At 32.8% G+C, this 18007-nt stretch overlaps 1 protein-coding gene across 1 annotated transcript in view; it reads left to right on the top strand.

The window, feature by feature from the left end:
- The window catches only part of LOC125846918 (G-type lectin S-receptor-like serine/threonine-protein kinase At4g27290), a 33213-nt gene extending 17360 nt beyond the window's left edge, over positions 1 to 15853 (top strand). Inside the window, exons 4-7 of the mRNA XM_049526611.1 lie at positions 14302 to 14512; positions 14659 to 14896; positions 14979 to 15129; positions 15210 to 15853. Coding sequence (XP_049382568.1) covers positions 14302 to 14512; positions 14659 to 14896; positions 14979 to 15129; positions 15210 to 15518 — 909 coding nt within the window. The 3' untranslated portion in view covers positions 15519 to 15853. The remainder of the gene's footprint in view (positions 1 to 14301; positions 14513 to 14658; positions 14897 to 14978; positions 15130 to 15209) is intronic.
- Positions 15854 to 18007: the final 2154 nt, after the last annotated feature.

Here is an 18007-nt window from a genome sequence, read left to right as displayed (position 1 = left end):
AATAGATTGAATCCATTCTCCATTAATTGACCAACACTGAGAAGGTTTCTATCAAGGTCTGGAACATACAAAACATTTGCGATAAGCTTAGTTCTAGAGCCACTGGTAATGGCTATGGCGCCCTTGCCTTTCACAGCAAGACACTCACCATTTCCAATTCAAATTTCTTTGTCTCAGTGTTCCACAATTCTTTGAACAAAATCTTATCAGATGTCATGTGGTTAGAGCAACCACTATCAATTAACCAACTTTCACTTGAATCTAGGCTTGTGAAACAAGTTGCAACAAAAAAGGCGATCTTCTTCTCGATCAACAACTTGAGCTTCAACTTCAGGCTTCTGAATTTTGGCTTTACAAATTACAGCTTCATGACCCTGTTGATTGCACTTGTTGCATTTTGCATCAGGTCTCCTCCAACATTTGAAAGGAGGGTGACCTTTTTTTTCACAATGCCGACAAGGAGGATAGCTAGCCTTCTTGCTTTTAGCAAAATTCTCACTATTTTGTCCTGGTATCTTCTTGTCCTGCTTCTTCTTGTTTCTTCCATCATCTTGATGTTTAACTAATAGGGCTCCTTCAACAACTCCTTCCTGTCTCATTACACGTCGTTGCTCTTGTGCTTGAAAAGCACTTAAGAGCTCCGCTAGTGTAATTTTGGACAAGTCCTTAGTATTTTCTAAGGTTGTAACAGTAGCCTCAAACTTTTCAGGTACTGTTACAAGGATTTTCTCCACAATCCTTGAATCGTTAAAAGTGGAACCCAACAATCTGACTCAATTTTCTATATTATGAAGTCGGTCAGAATACTCCTTTATGGTTTCACTTTCCTTCATCTTTTACAGCTCAAAATCACACACTAAATGTAGCACTTGCATCCCTCGAATTCTTTCATCTCCTTCATACTCAGTCTTGAGATAATCCCATACTTCTTTTGCTGACTTCAGGGACATAATACGAGTAAAGATGGTGGATGAAACTATTGTATACAAGCATGCCTTTGCCTTTGATTTCATGGTTTTCCTTCCTTGTGATTTTTAATCTGCGCGATTGTGGGATTGTTTGGTAACGGAACAATCTCGTAATCATCTTCTACAGCTTCCCAGAGATCCAAAGCTTCTAGATATGTCTACATTCTGACTGCCCAGATCTAATAAATTTCTCCATTAAAAGCTGGTGGTGCCATTGAAGAAAAACTTACTTCTCCGTCCATGGAATTCACTAAAACATATTAATGAACACACACAAGTCCCTCAAGAATAAAAAGCTCTTATACCAATTGTAGTTAATTAACGTGGAAACCCATAAAAAGAGCAAAGGTACTGTCTTCAGTCTGGCTTGCTTTAGAAGTAAGCAAGCAAAGACAAGTAGCAGTTAAGCGAGAGTGCTTGCGGTGATGAATAATCTGACTTTGTTGTAATGGCGATTTGCCGAGAAGAGAGACAGACATTTGGTGGAATGCTTAACTGAATCAATTTTCTGAATATCCAAAGTATATATATACACAAAGTATGAACAAAATATCTAACCTATCTTTACTGACTTAAAATTGACAGTTAAGCTAGAGGCTAACTCTTGTTATCTCATGTATTCAGATTAGCAAACTAGAAATAATAAAAGATGAAAAGAAAAACACAAAGAACTATCCGAGTCCACAGAACCCACTGTGTGTCCTTAAGAAATTTAATCCCCTCAAGTACCCGAGGTTGCAGATTAATTCATCCCCAGATAAAACGGATTAACCATTAAAGAAGTAGCGGTACCTCAAACTTCGATAATTTCAACAAACTCAAAATGACAGCAACAAATCACACACAGAGACACGATCAATCGATTTTGTTTTGTAAGAAATGTATGCAAAAGAAGGGAAGAATTCGATACAGAAAAATGAGAGAAAACCTCTCTATTTATAGCCAACAAAGGGTAAAGGTCACAACCCTTTGGAAAGAAGACAACCTTTCAGAAAGAAGACAACCTTTCAGAAAGGTACCAACACTTTGGAAAAGGCATAACCTTTCAAACGGTCACAATCCTTTTGAAAGGACACAACCTTTCATAAAGTTCACAACCCTTCGGCATAGGCACAACTTTTCAGGAGAGTCACAACCCTTCATTTCCTGTTCACACCTTTAAAACCCAACAATCCCCCACATGAATAAGGAATGGCTATTGTTAAAACATATGCATGAAAAACTGTGTGATTCGTAATTAAAGATTGATTGCCTCTGGATAAGTGGGTTTCCCTTTGAACTTTCGATAGTGAACATATATCGGATATACTCGGTCAATCGGTAGATTTGATATCTTTGAACCGTCGAGCTTTGGTGTATACCTAGACAACATTAGTCACACAATCAACCCTTGAACTGTTTTTGGTTCTCATTGTTTTGTTTGTTTCAGCCATGAACACGTCTCGGTTTATAAGTGCGTAGAGAACTGGCCTTACTAGATTCTCCTTGAAGCGGCTTACACTTCACACTTACATAGGTGACTTCTAAATGTGTTATCCCGTAGATACACCATTTGATATACCCTGTATCAAACTTAGAAATCATTAAAAAGTCCTAATGCCTTTATCCTTGTTACTGAAAATTGTCTTATCATGAGAATGGACCATAAAAAATATTTTAACAATGTTGAACCATCATCAATGACTTTGTTTGATCTCCTTGAACCTAGATCTTGGGATCTCCAGTCTTCTAGGTAAAATTACTGCCACAATGACTTGTTCTCGGCCATAGTACCATTCCCTTTGATAATCTATCAACTCCCTCTCTAGTTAGGCCTTTTATAAGTGGATTCGACACATTATCCTTTGACTTTACATAGTCAATTATGATAATTTCACTAGAGAGTAGTTCTCTAACGATATTATGTCTACATCATTTATGATGAGACTTTCTGTTATACATCATGCTCCATGCCTTACCTATTGCAAATTAACTCACACTGTGTATGCATAGTGGAGCTAAAAGGTTTGGGCCGAAAATCTTTCAAGAAATTTTGGAGTCATTCAACTTCTTTACCGGCCTTATCTAGAGTGATAAACTCAGATTTCATAGTAGAGCGAGCGATACATCTTTGTTTGGAAGATTTCCAAGAGACTGCTCCTCCACCAAGAGTAAATACATATCCACTCGTGGATTTTACTTCATTTGACCTGGTGATTCAATTTGCATCACTATATTCTTCCAATACTGTTGAATTGTCATGACTCGGGATCACCCCCTAGTCGTAACCGGCGTACTCGACCTCGAAGAGGTCTAATACAAGCCTCTTAGCAATTCATTCATCGCATAGACACTAAAACCATAAGGAATTAAAAACTTTATTTACCAAGAAAACATCTCATAAAAAAAGAAACAATAGCAAGCGGAAGACATTCTAGACTTTATACATGATGTCTCAAAACCATCTAATACTTTAGAGTACAAAATTTGGGACTAATCCCATACACAACTTAAACAATACTAAAAAGACATAAAAGAACATATGAGGTATTGTCCTCGAATATATGAGGACTCACCAAGTCTTCATCTTTAACACTTAGAAATTATCAAATAGCCATGACATGTCATCATCTCCAAATCCCTACACTTTAGTCCAAAAAGGGAAAGAAAGGGGTTAGCACAATTAAGTACTAAGTATGGAGACCATGCAAAAACATGCCAAAAAGGACATTTTCAAGGATGTAAATGCTTTCATATCATTTGATAAAACTTTTCCTTTATAAGTATAAGAGACATAATACAAGTCAACATTAACATATAAGACCATAGCCAACCATACATATACTCAACATATGTCCATATACAACCCAAGCTTAACTTTAAAAGAACACATGTCATTTCATTACCATAGGACCTCTACCTAATATAATCTTAAGACACACTTGAGTGAGACAAGAAGTGACCGCCCATACAACCTCTTCAAGCACACTTAAGTGTTCCCCAAGATTACCTTAGATAAGGACATTTCCTTTACAACATAACATCAATAGACCAACATTCTTTAAGAAACCATTTTGGAGACATTCATGTACATAAGGGGACTTTCACATAATAGTCGTTAGACTTAGGGAACTCACTTTAGTATCTTCAAAGCCTACTCGTGCCATGTGTAGATAGCATCCCATACTACTACCTACACGTTGTAGAACCTATCCAATAACTAGAGTGCACATCCCACATGATGGGAATAGGCATTAACCGACATAGACCATGCGAGCTAGACATGGAATCCGGTGTCATAAAACCCTACACCGTGGAAGGTGTTCTACTTGCCAAGGGTAGAACTAGGACACATCCCATGTAGGCACATGGTTTAGGGGATATCCAAAGATGTTCATTGTACTCTTGCCTCATACTCGGGAGAGCTACCATCTTAACCATATCCACTCGGTGCTTAGCCTTAGTTCCCATAAAGTAATTTCATTCACATGTATGTGCTAGAGAGGGCACCATCATTAGGTCTACCGACCCATAGCACATCTACCAAGAAGGGCACCACAAGGATCTACCGATCAAGGTTCATTAAGGATAGCTCATTAAATCCCCCTGGAAGGGTGCCTTAGGCCTACCGATTTTTCATTAAGGGTGCCTTAAGCCTACCGGTCCAAGGTTCATCATTTCACACATGAGAAGGGCTACCACCATTAGGTCTACCGATTTCATGGTTTTACATTTACTTAGGAAAGCTAGACTTATGAAAGGGCACCATTTCTTAGTTTTGTCAATTCAAGTCTTGGCCTAGAATTCCTCTTTTAGCATTTATAGAAAGGGCACCATTTCTTAGTTCTGCCCACTTCACACATTTATGCATTCAAGACTTTAAGTAACAAGGAGGGACACTTTAGTCTACCAACCAAGTCACAATATTTTCATTTAAGGATACTTCATAATCCAACATCATTTCATATATACATCATGAGAAGTCATACTTTAACTCACAATGCTATCCACTTTACATAGGATCATCACAAGATCACATAAAACTCATTCACATCATACCTTTACATATAGCTTCACATAAAACTCATTCTCATCATACCTTCACATATAGCTTCATATAAAACTCATTCATATCATACCTTCACATATAACTTCACATAAAACTCATTCTCATCATACATTCACATATAGCTTCACATAGGACTTTACATATAGCCTCATATGTGTATAATAATACAACAATATAATAACATTTATATAATGCCCTTCATGGCCTCAAGTCACAATAATACAACAAATAACCACCTCCACCAAAGGTGGATCAAATCAATCAATAACAATTATATCAATACTAAGAGATTAAGCCATCTTACCATTCTCCAAAGACATAACCAACATTACTCAATTCCCTACTAATTCAACATTATTCATAAAGTAGGTCAACTTACCATCCTTTCCAAGTCACCTTCACCATTCTCATGATCAAACAATTCACAATAGAAAGCATAGGTAATTATGGTATTCAACTATACCCTTTAAGCTAAGCATAAGCCCATAATCAACATGAAGACAAATTCACAATTTTTGCCCATTCAAGGCCAACATCCCACATCCTTCAATTCAATAAAGATTCTTAACAATTCACATAGATAATACCATATATGAACAGCCCATACCATACTAAACAAAATTTTTATAATCATCTACTCAAAATCAATACACCCACTTTATGGTGAAATTTAGAGAATTTGAGAAAACATGGGTTCATGGGGATATCTTTCTAAACACCATTAATAATCATTAATAACAATGTAAATCATCATTTAAAACCCTTTTTATGCAAGAACCCATGCTAGAATCGAAATTAGGACTTTAGGATTTTTGAAGAACTTTGAAAATACTTTGAATTAGCTCTTTGATTGAAAAGGGATCAAAGATAAAGAGTCCCCATACCTTAACATTGAGAAAGCCCACGAAAATCAATGAAAGAAGCCTCCAATTGAAACCCTAGTTCTTCACCTTTCTTCTTCCTTGAACTTGAAAGAAATATATGAAAGGAGATGGGTTTCTTTTTAATTCTAAGAGGAGTGACTTAAATGAAAGGAATTAAGTCATAAAAAGGTCTTATAGTTGCTAGGAAAAGAATAAAATAACATAGGGTCAATTTTGGAAAAGGACTAAGGACCCATAAAGTCTTAACTTTAAAATTCTGCCCCTTCCTGTCTTATTCGCCCTTTTTTTTCAGCCTGACAGTGCTTCAATATTTCGGGCATAACTTTTTACTCCAAGGTCAGAATTGGGCAAACTCGGTGGCATTGGAAAGAGGACTCAAAGACCTTTAATTGGATAGGTAAAGGTCCACCTAATTCATTTTGAGCTAAAAGATATGACCATTTAAAGTTGACCCTTACAACTCACTAGTTCAAATGACTAGTTTCCGGACGTCACGGTCATTTCTCATCATTTCATCAAGTTCTCAACTCCAAACTCACATGTGAGGCTCTAGTTTCACTAGTTCGTTTTTAGGGTCGTTACATGAATATTAGTTATAATGCAAACCAATAGTGTTTTTTAAGTATGTTTTAAATACTCCAAAACTCTTTTCATTGGCATCCAATGAGTTTAATTGAGATTACTCGTGAACCAACTCAGTTCAGTAATAGCACATGCTATATCTGATCGCGTATACTTTATGATATATATCATACTTCTCAATACTCTAGCATAATCCAATTGTGAGTTGCTTTTGCCTTCATGCTTTTGAAGTACAAAACTCATATTTATTGGAGTCTTGACAATATTGAAATCCAAATACGTGAACTTGTCAAGTACCTTCTCAATCACATCAGTAACTTTAATGTCTTTCATATCGAAGTTACTTTCTAGCATATGCTTAGTAGCATTTACATTAGAAATGTCTCTTTTGATGATCAACATGTCATCAACATAAAAACAAACAATGACCTTGTGATTTGGAGTGTCTTTAATGTAAAAACATTTATCACATTCATTAATCTTGAATTCATTTGCCAACATAGGTTGGTCAAACTTCGCATGTCATTATTTGGGAGCTTGTTTTTAGTCCACAAAGTGACTTAACAAGTTTACAGACTTTCTTTTCTTTACTAGGAACCACAAACCCTCGGATTGTTCCATGTAAATTTCTTCCTCCAATTTTCCATTTTAAAAAATGTTTTCACATCCATTTTGATGAATTTGAAGGCCATATTTCGCAACTAGCGCAATTAACATCTAAATTGATGGAATCCTAGTTAGTGCAACTATCTGTCAAACAAGGCTTTCTTATTGCCTAAAGCCTATGACAACAAGTCTGTCTTTGTATTTGTCAATAGTTTCATCAACTTTCTTTTCCTTTTGTAGATCCACTTTGAATCTAAAAATTTATTTCCTGGAGGAAGATCAACCAACTCTCAAGTATGGTTGCTCAAGATTGAATATATCTTACTATTAACAGACTTTTCTCAAAGAGAATGAGTCCACAAAGGACATAACTTTTAGAATAAATGAGATTCATTTTCTAGAAGAAATGTTACAAAATCAAACTCATAGGAAGTAATTTGTCCATTGACATTTACTACGCCTCCAAATCTCTTTATTAAGTACATTTTCCTTTGGTTCTTTCCAAGGTCGTTTAGACCCTTCACTTGACTATCCAACAGTTCGAACTTATGAACCATAAATCGACATGCTTTACTATTTGTAGTATATCCAATGAACATACAATCCAAAGTCTTAGGTCCTATTTTGACCCGTTTGGGAATAGTTCCCTCATTTCCATTTCTCATATGAAATAGACTGTATTGGAAATTGTTTGATCACTACTTTCAAGAGTTATTGCTTGTATAAACTTTAAGGGACGACAAACAATTCTCTATCAGGATACAACAAAGACTGAACAAACACAACTTTCTGTTGCTCCCTTTCTTAATAAACAAACGTTTTTTTTATTATTTGTTACTCCCTTTACTAACAAACAAAACTTTTTGTTTCTCTCTTTATGAATAGACAAATTTTTTTGTTGTTCCACAAATTTTGTGGTAAACCTGAACTTATAAATAGGACATTCAATATTTCCTTCAAAGTTCAGTTTTTTTCCTGTCAACAATTTCATTAGATTGAGGTGAGAATGTGCAGTAATTTGATGGATGATTCCATTTTCCAAATATATTTCTGCAAAAGAAGATCCATATTCTCTATATCTACCACTTCTAATCATGACAATCTTTTTATCCAACTGATTTTCAACTTCAGTTTTATATTGCCAATATGTTTCCATTGCTTCATCCTTACTATTCAGCAAATAAACATAACAATATCTAGTGCAATTGTCAATAAAATTTATGAAACACTTTTTCCCACCACAAGATGGTGTTGACTTCATATCACAAAAGTCAGTGTAAATCAATTCTAAGGTATTAAAATTCCTTTCAATAACACATAGTTGACATTTTGATTTATTGCACTAGAAGTTAGGAAAAACTTCTAAGTTGATTAGTTTTTGCAAGGTTTTGTAATTGACATGTCCCAAGCATTTATGTCACAAACAATTTGAATCAAGTAAGTAAGAACAAGCAAAAATACTAAGTTTGAAAATACCTTCTGTGAGGTAACCTTTTCCCACATATATTTTGTTCTTTACTTTTTTTTTATAACTTTCTCAAATACAGACATTGTTTTAGAGTCAATACCTTGTTATATGTCCTTTTCATAAGGACCTTTCCATAACATTCAATTTGTTATAGAATTACCCATGATCATAGTCTCATTGGTCCAATAAGGGCAATATTACCCAAATGTTTGTTTTACAACACAAACATAACATATCACTTTTCACCAATGTTCATGTCTATAAGAAAAAAAATTTTAAATAGACATAACTTTTCATGAAAAATCACAATATTTTAAAGTGAAACTTTTTCATCAAAGAATAGAATTATTTTCAATAAATAATATAATTTTGTGGTTTCATACTAGTCATATCATATACTAGTAAAGAGAGACTTAACGACCACAATATCAAATATACTCCAAGAATTTTGTGGGTCTAACATAATACAAGATTGTCATTAAATTTCATATCTTATACTTTCAAATTTAAATTAGATAGTAAGTCTAATTTTGTCTTTATCACAGGTAAACAACCCCCCCCCCCCCACTTTTTAAATATGTTCTCAAAAATATTTTTCACATATTTTTTTCCCATGCTTAGTCATTGGCAACACAAAGCCTTCTTTTGGAGATTTAATCCATATAAACACCCATTGCAGGCACAAAAACCACTAATTTTATGTCACTAGTGTTTTTTTTATCCTTTTTATCACAACTAGACAAACCGCTGAGTATTTAGATTACTAACAATAAAGATTCAATCTTTATACAACTTGTTTCTAGTTTAACGATGAAGTTTTTATATTCTTCTAATCGTTAACCGAATGAACCTTGAATTCTGATTAAGTTTTAATATTCTTTGAAACAGTTTCACATTCATACATAGTAGTAAACCAAAAAGGTTTTAATCTCCAGAAACCTCAAATACAACACTATTTCGAGCTAATAATGAAGATTTTATTTTTTTTCAATCATTTAGCCTTAATATTCCTGATGAAGATTTTGTACTCTTCAAGTCAAAATATTCATTCAAACATAGTATTTAACAAATTGGTGAAGTTTCTATATTCTTCAAACCAATGCACAATCTGATTTGTTCGTGAAGTTCTTATATTCTTCAAATCAAAGGATAAAAAAAATCTCCAAAAGTCAAACACAATCAAATTTCACATGGAATAGAAAACTACAAAAGTTTTATTTTTCCTCCTCTAAACAAAATACATATTATTAATAATAAAGATATATTCTGAACATAATTATCATCTATCCTAACATTTATGAAATAAATTTCATAACTTATAAAGTATAGAAAAAGAAAATAATAATCAAGAAAAATAAAGATAGAACCTGATTTTTACTCTCATTGAATCATATTCTATCTGTCAGCAATAATTCCATGCAAGTCACTTTTCTTGCTAATTTTTTTTCTTTTCTCAGTTTCCATCATATTCCTATTTTCCTCAAGAAGACATTTAATTTCAACAAGAAACTAAACTCATGTTCAAATATTGTTAGGAGACAACATTTATTATTTACTTCTTCTCCTAGTTATATAAAATCAAGAATATAGGGAAAAAATTAAAGTGCTCATCTTAGCCTTTATGCACAAAATAACTTTTCTCATTGAAAAGAAAACTGAAGGGGTGCAATGCTTGAATGCACTTGGGAAGAAAATAAAAATAATCTTACCCATCCAAGGAAAACTTACTACAAAAAATATACTCGAACATATTAAAGTAGTACTAATTCATCCCAAATCTCTTTTATCATATGATAAAATAATTCTCTTTTTCTTCTTTTTCTTTCCCCATAAAAAGAACACAGAAAATAGAAGTAATTTCCTTACCACAGAAAATACCAACAATAAATTTCTTAAGCTTGTTATCTCCTGTATTCAGATTAGCAAACCAGAAATAATAAAAGATGAAAAGAAAAACACAAAGAACTATCCGAGTCCACAGAACCCACTGTGTGTCCTTAAGAAATTTAATCCCCTCAAGTACCCAAGGTTGCAGATTAATTCCTCCCAAGAGAAAACGGATTAACCATTAAAGAAGTAGCGGTACCTCAAACTTTGATAATTTCAACGAACTCAAAATGACAGCAACGAATCACAAACAGAGTCACGATCGATCGATTTTGTTTTGTAAGAAATGTATGCAAAAGAAGGGAAGAATTCAATATAGAAAAATGAGAGAAAACCTCTCTATTTATAGCCAACAAAGGGTAAAGGTCACAACACTTTGGAAAAGGCATAACCTTTCAAACGGTCACAATCTATCTTACTATTGACAATCTTTTCTCAAAGAGAATGAGTCCACAAAGGACATAACTTTTAGAATATATGAGACTCATTTTCAAGAAGAAATGTTAAAAAATCAAACTCGTAAGAAGTAATTTGTCCATTGACATTTACTACGCCTCTGAATCTCTTTATTAAGTACATTCTCCTTTGGTTCTTTCCAAGGTCGTTTAGACCCTTCACTTGACTATCCAACAGTTCGGACTTATGAACCATAAATCGACATGCTTTACTATTTGTAGCATATCCAATGAACATACAATTCAAAGTCTTAGGTCCTATTTTGTCCCGTTTGGGAATAGTTCCCTTATTTCCATTTCTCATATGAAATAGACTGTATTGGAAATTGTTTGATCAATATCTTTCAAGAGTTATTGTTTGTATAAACTTTAAGGGATGACAAACAATTCTCTATCAAGATACAACAAAGACTAAACAAACACAACTTTCTGTTGCTCCCTTTCTTAACAAACAAATGTTTTTTATTATTATTTGTTACTCCCTTTACTAACAAACAAAACTTTTTGTTTCTCTCTTTATGAACAGACAATTTTTTTTTGTTCTCTTTTGCTATAATGATAGCACCCCCCACAAATTTTGTGGTAAACCTGAACTGATAAATAGGACATTCAACATTTCCTTCAAAGTTCGGTTTTTTCCTGTCAACAATTTCATTAGATTGAGGTAAGAATGTGCAGTAATTTGATGGATGATTCCATTTTCCAAATATATTTCTGCAAAAGAAGATTCATATTCTCTACATCTACCACTTCTAATAATGACAATCTTTTTATCAAACTGATTTTCAACTTCAGTTTTATATTGCCAATATGTTTCTATTGTTTCATCCTTACCATTCAGAAAATAAACATAACAGTATCTAGTGCAATTGTCAGTAAGGGCAATATGACCTAAATGTTTGTTTTACAACACAAACATAACATATCACTTTTCAACAATGTTCATGTCTATAAAAAAAATTTAATAGACATATCTTTTCATGAAAAATCACAACATTTTAAAGTGAAACTTTTCATCAAAGAATACAATTCTTTTCAATGAGTAATATCCTTTTGTGGTTTTATACTAGTCATATCATATACTACTAAAGAGAGACTCAATGACCACAATATCAAATATACTCCAAGAATTTTGTGAGTCTAACATAATACAAGATTGTCATTAAATTTCATATCTTGTACTTTCAAATTTAAATTAGATAGTAAGTCTAATGTTGTCTTTATGACAAGTAAAGAACCCCCCACATTTTAAATATGTTTTCAAAAATATTTTTCAAGTATTTCAAATTATTTTCCACATATTTTTTCCCATGCTTACACATTGGCAACACGAAGCCTTTTTTTAGAGGTTTAATCCATATAAACACCCATTGCAGGCACAAAAACCACTAATTTTATGTCACTAGTGTCTTTTTCCCCTTTTTGTCACAACTAAACAAACCACTTAGTATTTAGAATACTAACAATAAAGATTCAATCTTTATACAACTTCTTTGTAGTTTAACGATGAAGTTTTTATATTCTTCTAATCGTTAACCGAATGAACCTTGAATTCTGATGAAGTTTTAATATTCTTCGAATCAGTTTCACATTCACACATAGTAGTAAACCAAAAAGGTTTTAATCTCCAGAAACCTCAAATACAACATTGTTTCGAGCTAATGATGAAGATTTTATTTTTTTCAATCATTTAGCCTTAATATTCCTGATGAAGATTTTGTACTCTTCAAGTCAAAATATTCATTCAAACATAGTATTTAACAAATTGGTGAAGTTTCTATATTATTCAAACCAATGCACAATCTGATTTGTTCGTGAAGTTCTTATATTCTTCAAATCAAAGGAGAAAAAAATCTCCAAAAGTCAAACACAATCAAATTTCACATGGAATAGAAAACTACAAAAGTTTTATTTTTCCTCCTCTAAACAAAATACATATTAATAATAATAAAGATATATTCTGAGATCATCACATAATGATCATCTATACTAACATTTATGAAATAAATTTCATAACTTATAAAGTATAGAAAAAGAAAATAATAATCAAGAAAAATAAAGATAGAACCTGATTTTTACTCTCATTGAATCATATTCTATCTGTCAGCAATAATTCCATGCAAGTCACTTTTCTTGCTAATTTTTTTTCTTTTCTCAGTTTCCATCATATTCCTATTTTCCTCAAGAAGACATTTAATTTCAACAAAAAACTAAACTCATGTTCAAATATTGTTAGGAGACAACATTTATTATTTACTTCTTCTCATAGTTATATAAAACCAAGAATATTGGGAAAAAATTAAAGTGTTCATCTTAGCCTTTAAGCACAAAATAACTTTTCTCATTGAAAAGAAAACTGAAGGGGTGCAATGCTTGAATGCACTTGGGAAGAAAATAAAAATAATCTTACCCATCCAAGGAAAACTTACTACAAAAAATATACTCGAACATATTAAAGTAGTACTAATTAATCCCAAATCTCTTTTATCATATGATAAAATAATTCTCTTTTTCTTCTTTTTCTTTCCCCATAAAAAGAACACAGAAAATAGAAGTAATTTCCTTACCACAGAAAATACCAACAATAAATTTCTTAAGCTTGTTATCTCCTGTATTCAGATTAGCAAACCAGAAATAATAAAAGATGAAAAGAAAAACACAAAGAACTATCCGAGTCCACAGAACCCACTGTGTGTCCTTAAGAAATTTAATCCCCTCAAGTACCCAAGGTTGCAGATTAATTCCTCCCAAGAGAAAACGGATTAACCATTAAAGAAGTAGCGGTACCTCAAACTTTGATAATTTCAACGAACTCAAAATGACAGCAACGAATCACAAACAGAGTCACGATCGATCGATTTTGTTTTGTAAGAAATGTATGCAAAAGAATGGAAGAATTCGATATAGAAAAATGAGAGAAAACCTCTCTATTTATAGCCAACAAAGGGTAAAGGTCACAACTCTTTGGAAAGAAGACGACCTTTCAGAAAGAAGACAACCTTTCAGAAAGGTCGCAACACTTTGGAAAAGGCATAACCTTTCAAACGGTCACAATCCTTTAGAAAGGACACAACCTTTCATAAAGTTCACAACCCTTCGGCATAGTCACAACTCTTCAAGAGTCACAACCCTTCATTTCCTGTTCACACCTTTAAAACCCAACAATTCTAACTAACTGATATTTAACAGATTAACTACCACTGACAATAATTGTAATTACAAATATATGTATCAATACTAACTGCCTGGAAAACAATTTCCGGGCCTTTAAAAGGGAAACACAAGTTTCGGTAAGAAAATTTATTTGTCATTTTCCTATTTTAACTAAACAACTATGTCAAGCTCTAGTTTATTATTTGTCAGTCAAATATCTCATTCAACTAAATTGTCTTTGAAAACCTAGGGTGTACTCAAAGATGGACAAGAAATTGCAGTTAAGAGAAATTCAAGATACTCAGCACAGGGAATGACTGAGTTCAAGAATGAGGTTATCTTCATTGCTAAACTCCAACATCGGAATCTTGTGAAGCTTCTTGGCTGTTGTATACAAGCAGAAGAAAAAATGTTGGTTTATGAGTACATGCCTTACAATAGCTTGGATTGGTTCCTTTTTGGTTGGTTATCACTTCTCTCAACTCTTAACGCACTTGGATTTTCATGAATCATCTCTTGAAATAGTTCAATCATCAGACGGATTTGGTTATCTGTTCTTTGATTTGGATATTTGAAATGATCCTATTATAAGCTCTGATTTTTGCAGATACAGATAGGAGGTCACTGCTTGATTGGCCTAAGTGCTTCCATATTATTAATGGAATTGCTCGCGGACTTCTCTATCTACATCAAGACTCAAGATTGCGGATAATCCACAGAGATCTTAAACCTAGCAATGTTTTGCTAGACACTGATATGAACCCGAAGATATCTGATTTTGGCATGGCAAGAAGTTTCGGAGGAAATGAGACTGGAGCCATGACAAAAAGAGTTGTTGGGACATAGTAATAATCTCTAAACCAATGAAATATTTGCAGTATACTAAAAAGCTACTTACAACTTTGTTTATTTGACATTATTCCACAGTGGTTACATGTCTCCGGAGTATGCAGAAGAAGGAAAATTTTCAGTGAAATCAGATGTATTTAGCTTTGGAGTTCTAGTATTGGAGATTTTAAGCAGGAAGAGAAATAGAGGGTTCTTCCATCCAGACCATAACCATAATCTTCTAGGACATGTAAGAGCACTTCTTGTCTATCTTATATGTTAAGTAATATAAAACTTATAGCATCTAACTGCATAATATCAAATATTCAGGTCTGGATCCTCTTCAAAGAAAGCCGGGTTATGGAAGTAATAGATGCACAACTAAGGCAGTCATGCAATCAGTCTGAAGTTCAAAGATCAGCCCATGTAAGTCTATTATGTGTGCAGCAGTGTCCAGAAGATAGGCCGAGTATGGCGTCAGTTGTGCTCATGTTGGGTAGTGATGTTGCACTACCCTTGCCTAAAGAGCCAGGCTTTTTCAATGGAAGAAGCCAATCCACTGAAGCAGACACTTCATCTAGCAAGCACGGCGAAACTTCTGTCAATGAATTAAGCATCACACAACTAGATGTCAGATAGGAGATAAAGTTTAAGGTCATTGTTATTTCCTGTAGAGGCGACATTTGCTTAATTGTTCCTGTAATATAGCTGAATAACTATTGGTTGTTCAACATGACTAGTTGACACTTAATTTGCTGCATAACTGTAAGTAATCCTGAATTCTAGCTGATCAGTTGAAGACATGGGGAAGTTAAGTGTTTTGATGGCTTAAAATAAAAGGAATCTTATTTGCATCATGAAGGTAAAATAGTATCTTCTAAGAAGCTTCTTATTGTGGAAATAACATCCAATAGCAATGTACTCCCGTGTTCCGCTTGACACAAAGTTTAAGAAAATTGGTCAAACAATAAAAATCTGTATATTTTCCTTCAATGTTCTCTCATAGACTTGTGTGAAATATGAAATCTATGCATCAAATTAGTTCTAATCCTTGGCCTTCTAATATTACTACCTAATCAAAAAAGAAAGATTATATTGTAATTTGTACAAAATATTGTTGCTTAGTGGTCAATGAAGAGGGTTGATAACCATGAGGTCTTAAGTTCAAATATTAACAAAAGCAAAAGCACTTTGATTTCTTTGCATCTATCTATTCTTGGCGAATAGAGTTATCCGCTACCCATAGAATTAGGTGATTCCTTCCCATTTGCATAAACTTGATGGAAAAGTTATCCGATACTTATATTGATGCGAGGTCATAGGTACTTGGAGAATAGTTGAAGTGCGTGTACACTAGCCCGAACACCACCATTATAGAAACCCTCGCTTCCAAGTTCTCTGTTTCTAGAACAACTCACTACTAAAAAATTGCAAAAAAACGACGGACAGCGTCGCTCCAAAAAAGCGACGGACTAAGAGATGTCGTCCGTCTCTTTTATTTTATTTTATTAATTAGTTTTTTTAAAAAGTGACGGACGGCATCTCTTAGTCCGTCGCTTTTTGATCAAAATATCTAGTCAAACATTTTTAAAAAGCGACGGATAGGGTCTCTTAGTCTGTCGCTTTTTAATTAAATTTTTTTTTAATTTTTTTTAAAAAAAGCGACGGACGGCATCGCTTAGTCTGTCGCTTTTTTTCGCGTATTTTTGCTAATTAATTATTTTATACAGATAGTGACGCAGTCCGTCGCTTTTTATTAAAAATAATTATTTATTAATTTAAAAAAAGTTACGCCGTCCGTCGCTTTTTATTAATTTTAATTGTTTAATTATTTTTTAAATTAGCGACGGACAACATCTTTATGTCCGTCGCTTCTTGGTCAAAATATCTGGTCAAATATTTTAAGAAAGCGAAGGACAATGTCTCTTAGTCTGTCGCTTTTTGGTCAAAATGTTGGTCAATCATTTTTTAAAAAAAGCGACGGACATAGAGACGTTGTCCGTCGCTTTTTAAAAATATCTGCACTAGCAGACGCGATTTTCCCCATTTCTCCATATAAAAAACAAATTTGAGAAATATTTTGATTTAATTTTATTTAAATCGTCTTCCGGAGAATGGTTTTGTATAAAATAAAAAACAAAAAAAATTATAATACCGACTTCCAGATGTCGGTAAAATTAAATAGTATGTAATAAATTAATATTTTCAATTAACTTTAAATAAATCGTCCTCCGAATGACTGTTTTATATAAGTTAAAAAATAATTTAATATAAAATACCGACCTCCTGATGTCAATATTATTTAATTAACATGATTACTTTTCATTTATCTTAAAATTTAATGTGATACCTACCTCATGAGGTCGGTATTTCTTATTATATCTAATTACTTTTAATAAAAGCGACATCCGGAAGTCGGTATGTTTAAAATATTCCTATTAATCATAATTTTGCTATTGTGCATAATATTAAAATTTCATTTTACACCTACGATTAATTGTTCAAAAAGTGTAACAATTTTGTATACTTTTCCAAATAAAATGTTAGAATTCGTGAAATAAATAAATAAATGTCTATAATCCATATTTAGAGTATGAAACTACGTTGATATGAATTAGGAGATAATTATACTTATATTTATAGAGTAATGTACAAATCCTATCAGTCCGTCGTCTAATCATAAACTTAATATCTTATGTCATGATGTAGTAGAGGTGAAGAGCTAACGTATAATCCATTCCAGTATGAAATGCGAGATAGTATTATTATATACGTTTGATCTTGAATGGATGTCAAGTGTAGTGATCACCTCCTAATTATGATGACATGTAAAGGATACTTCATCGGAGTATGAAATACGTTGATTAATTATATATATATTCCTCGAGTAGTTTAACAAATCAAGTCTCATATACTAGTGGTTCAGCTATGAAATACATTATCAATTAAATAAATACCGATGATCAATTCAAGAAGATTTATATATTATATTTGATATTGATAAACTTTTGTTGATCAATAAAATTAAATTTATATAATTAGAAGGTATATAATTTAAATTTATAAAATTAACTTGATCGATAAATTAAATTTATTAAATTAAACTTTTGTTGATGTGTAGTTAAATT

Source organism: Solanum stenotomum, chromosome 12, assembly GCF_019186545.1.
Source record: "Solanum stenotomum isolate F172 chromosome 12, ASM1918654v1, whole genome shotgun sequence".
NCBI lineage: Eukaryota > Viridiplantae > Streptophyta > Magnoliopsida > Solanales > Solanaceae > Solanum > Solanum stenotomum.
Note: the sequence above shows the minus strand (reverse complement) of the source record. Positions and strands in the feature narration are given on the sequence as shown.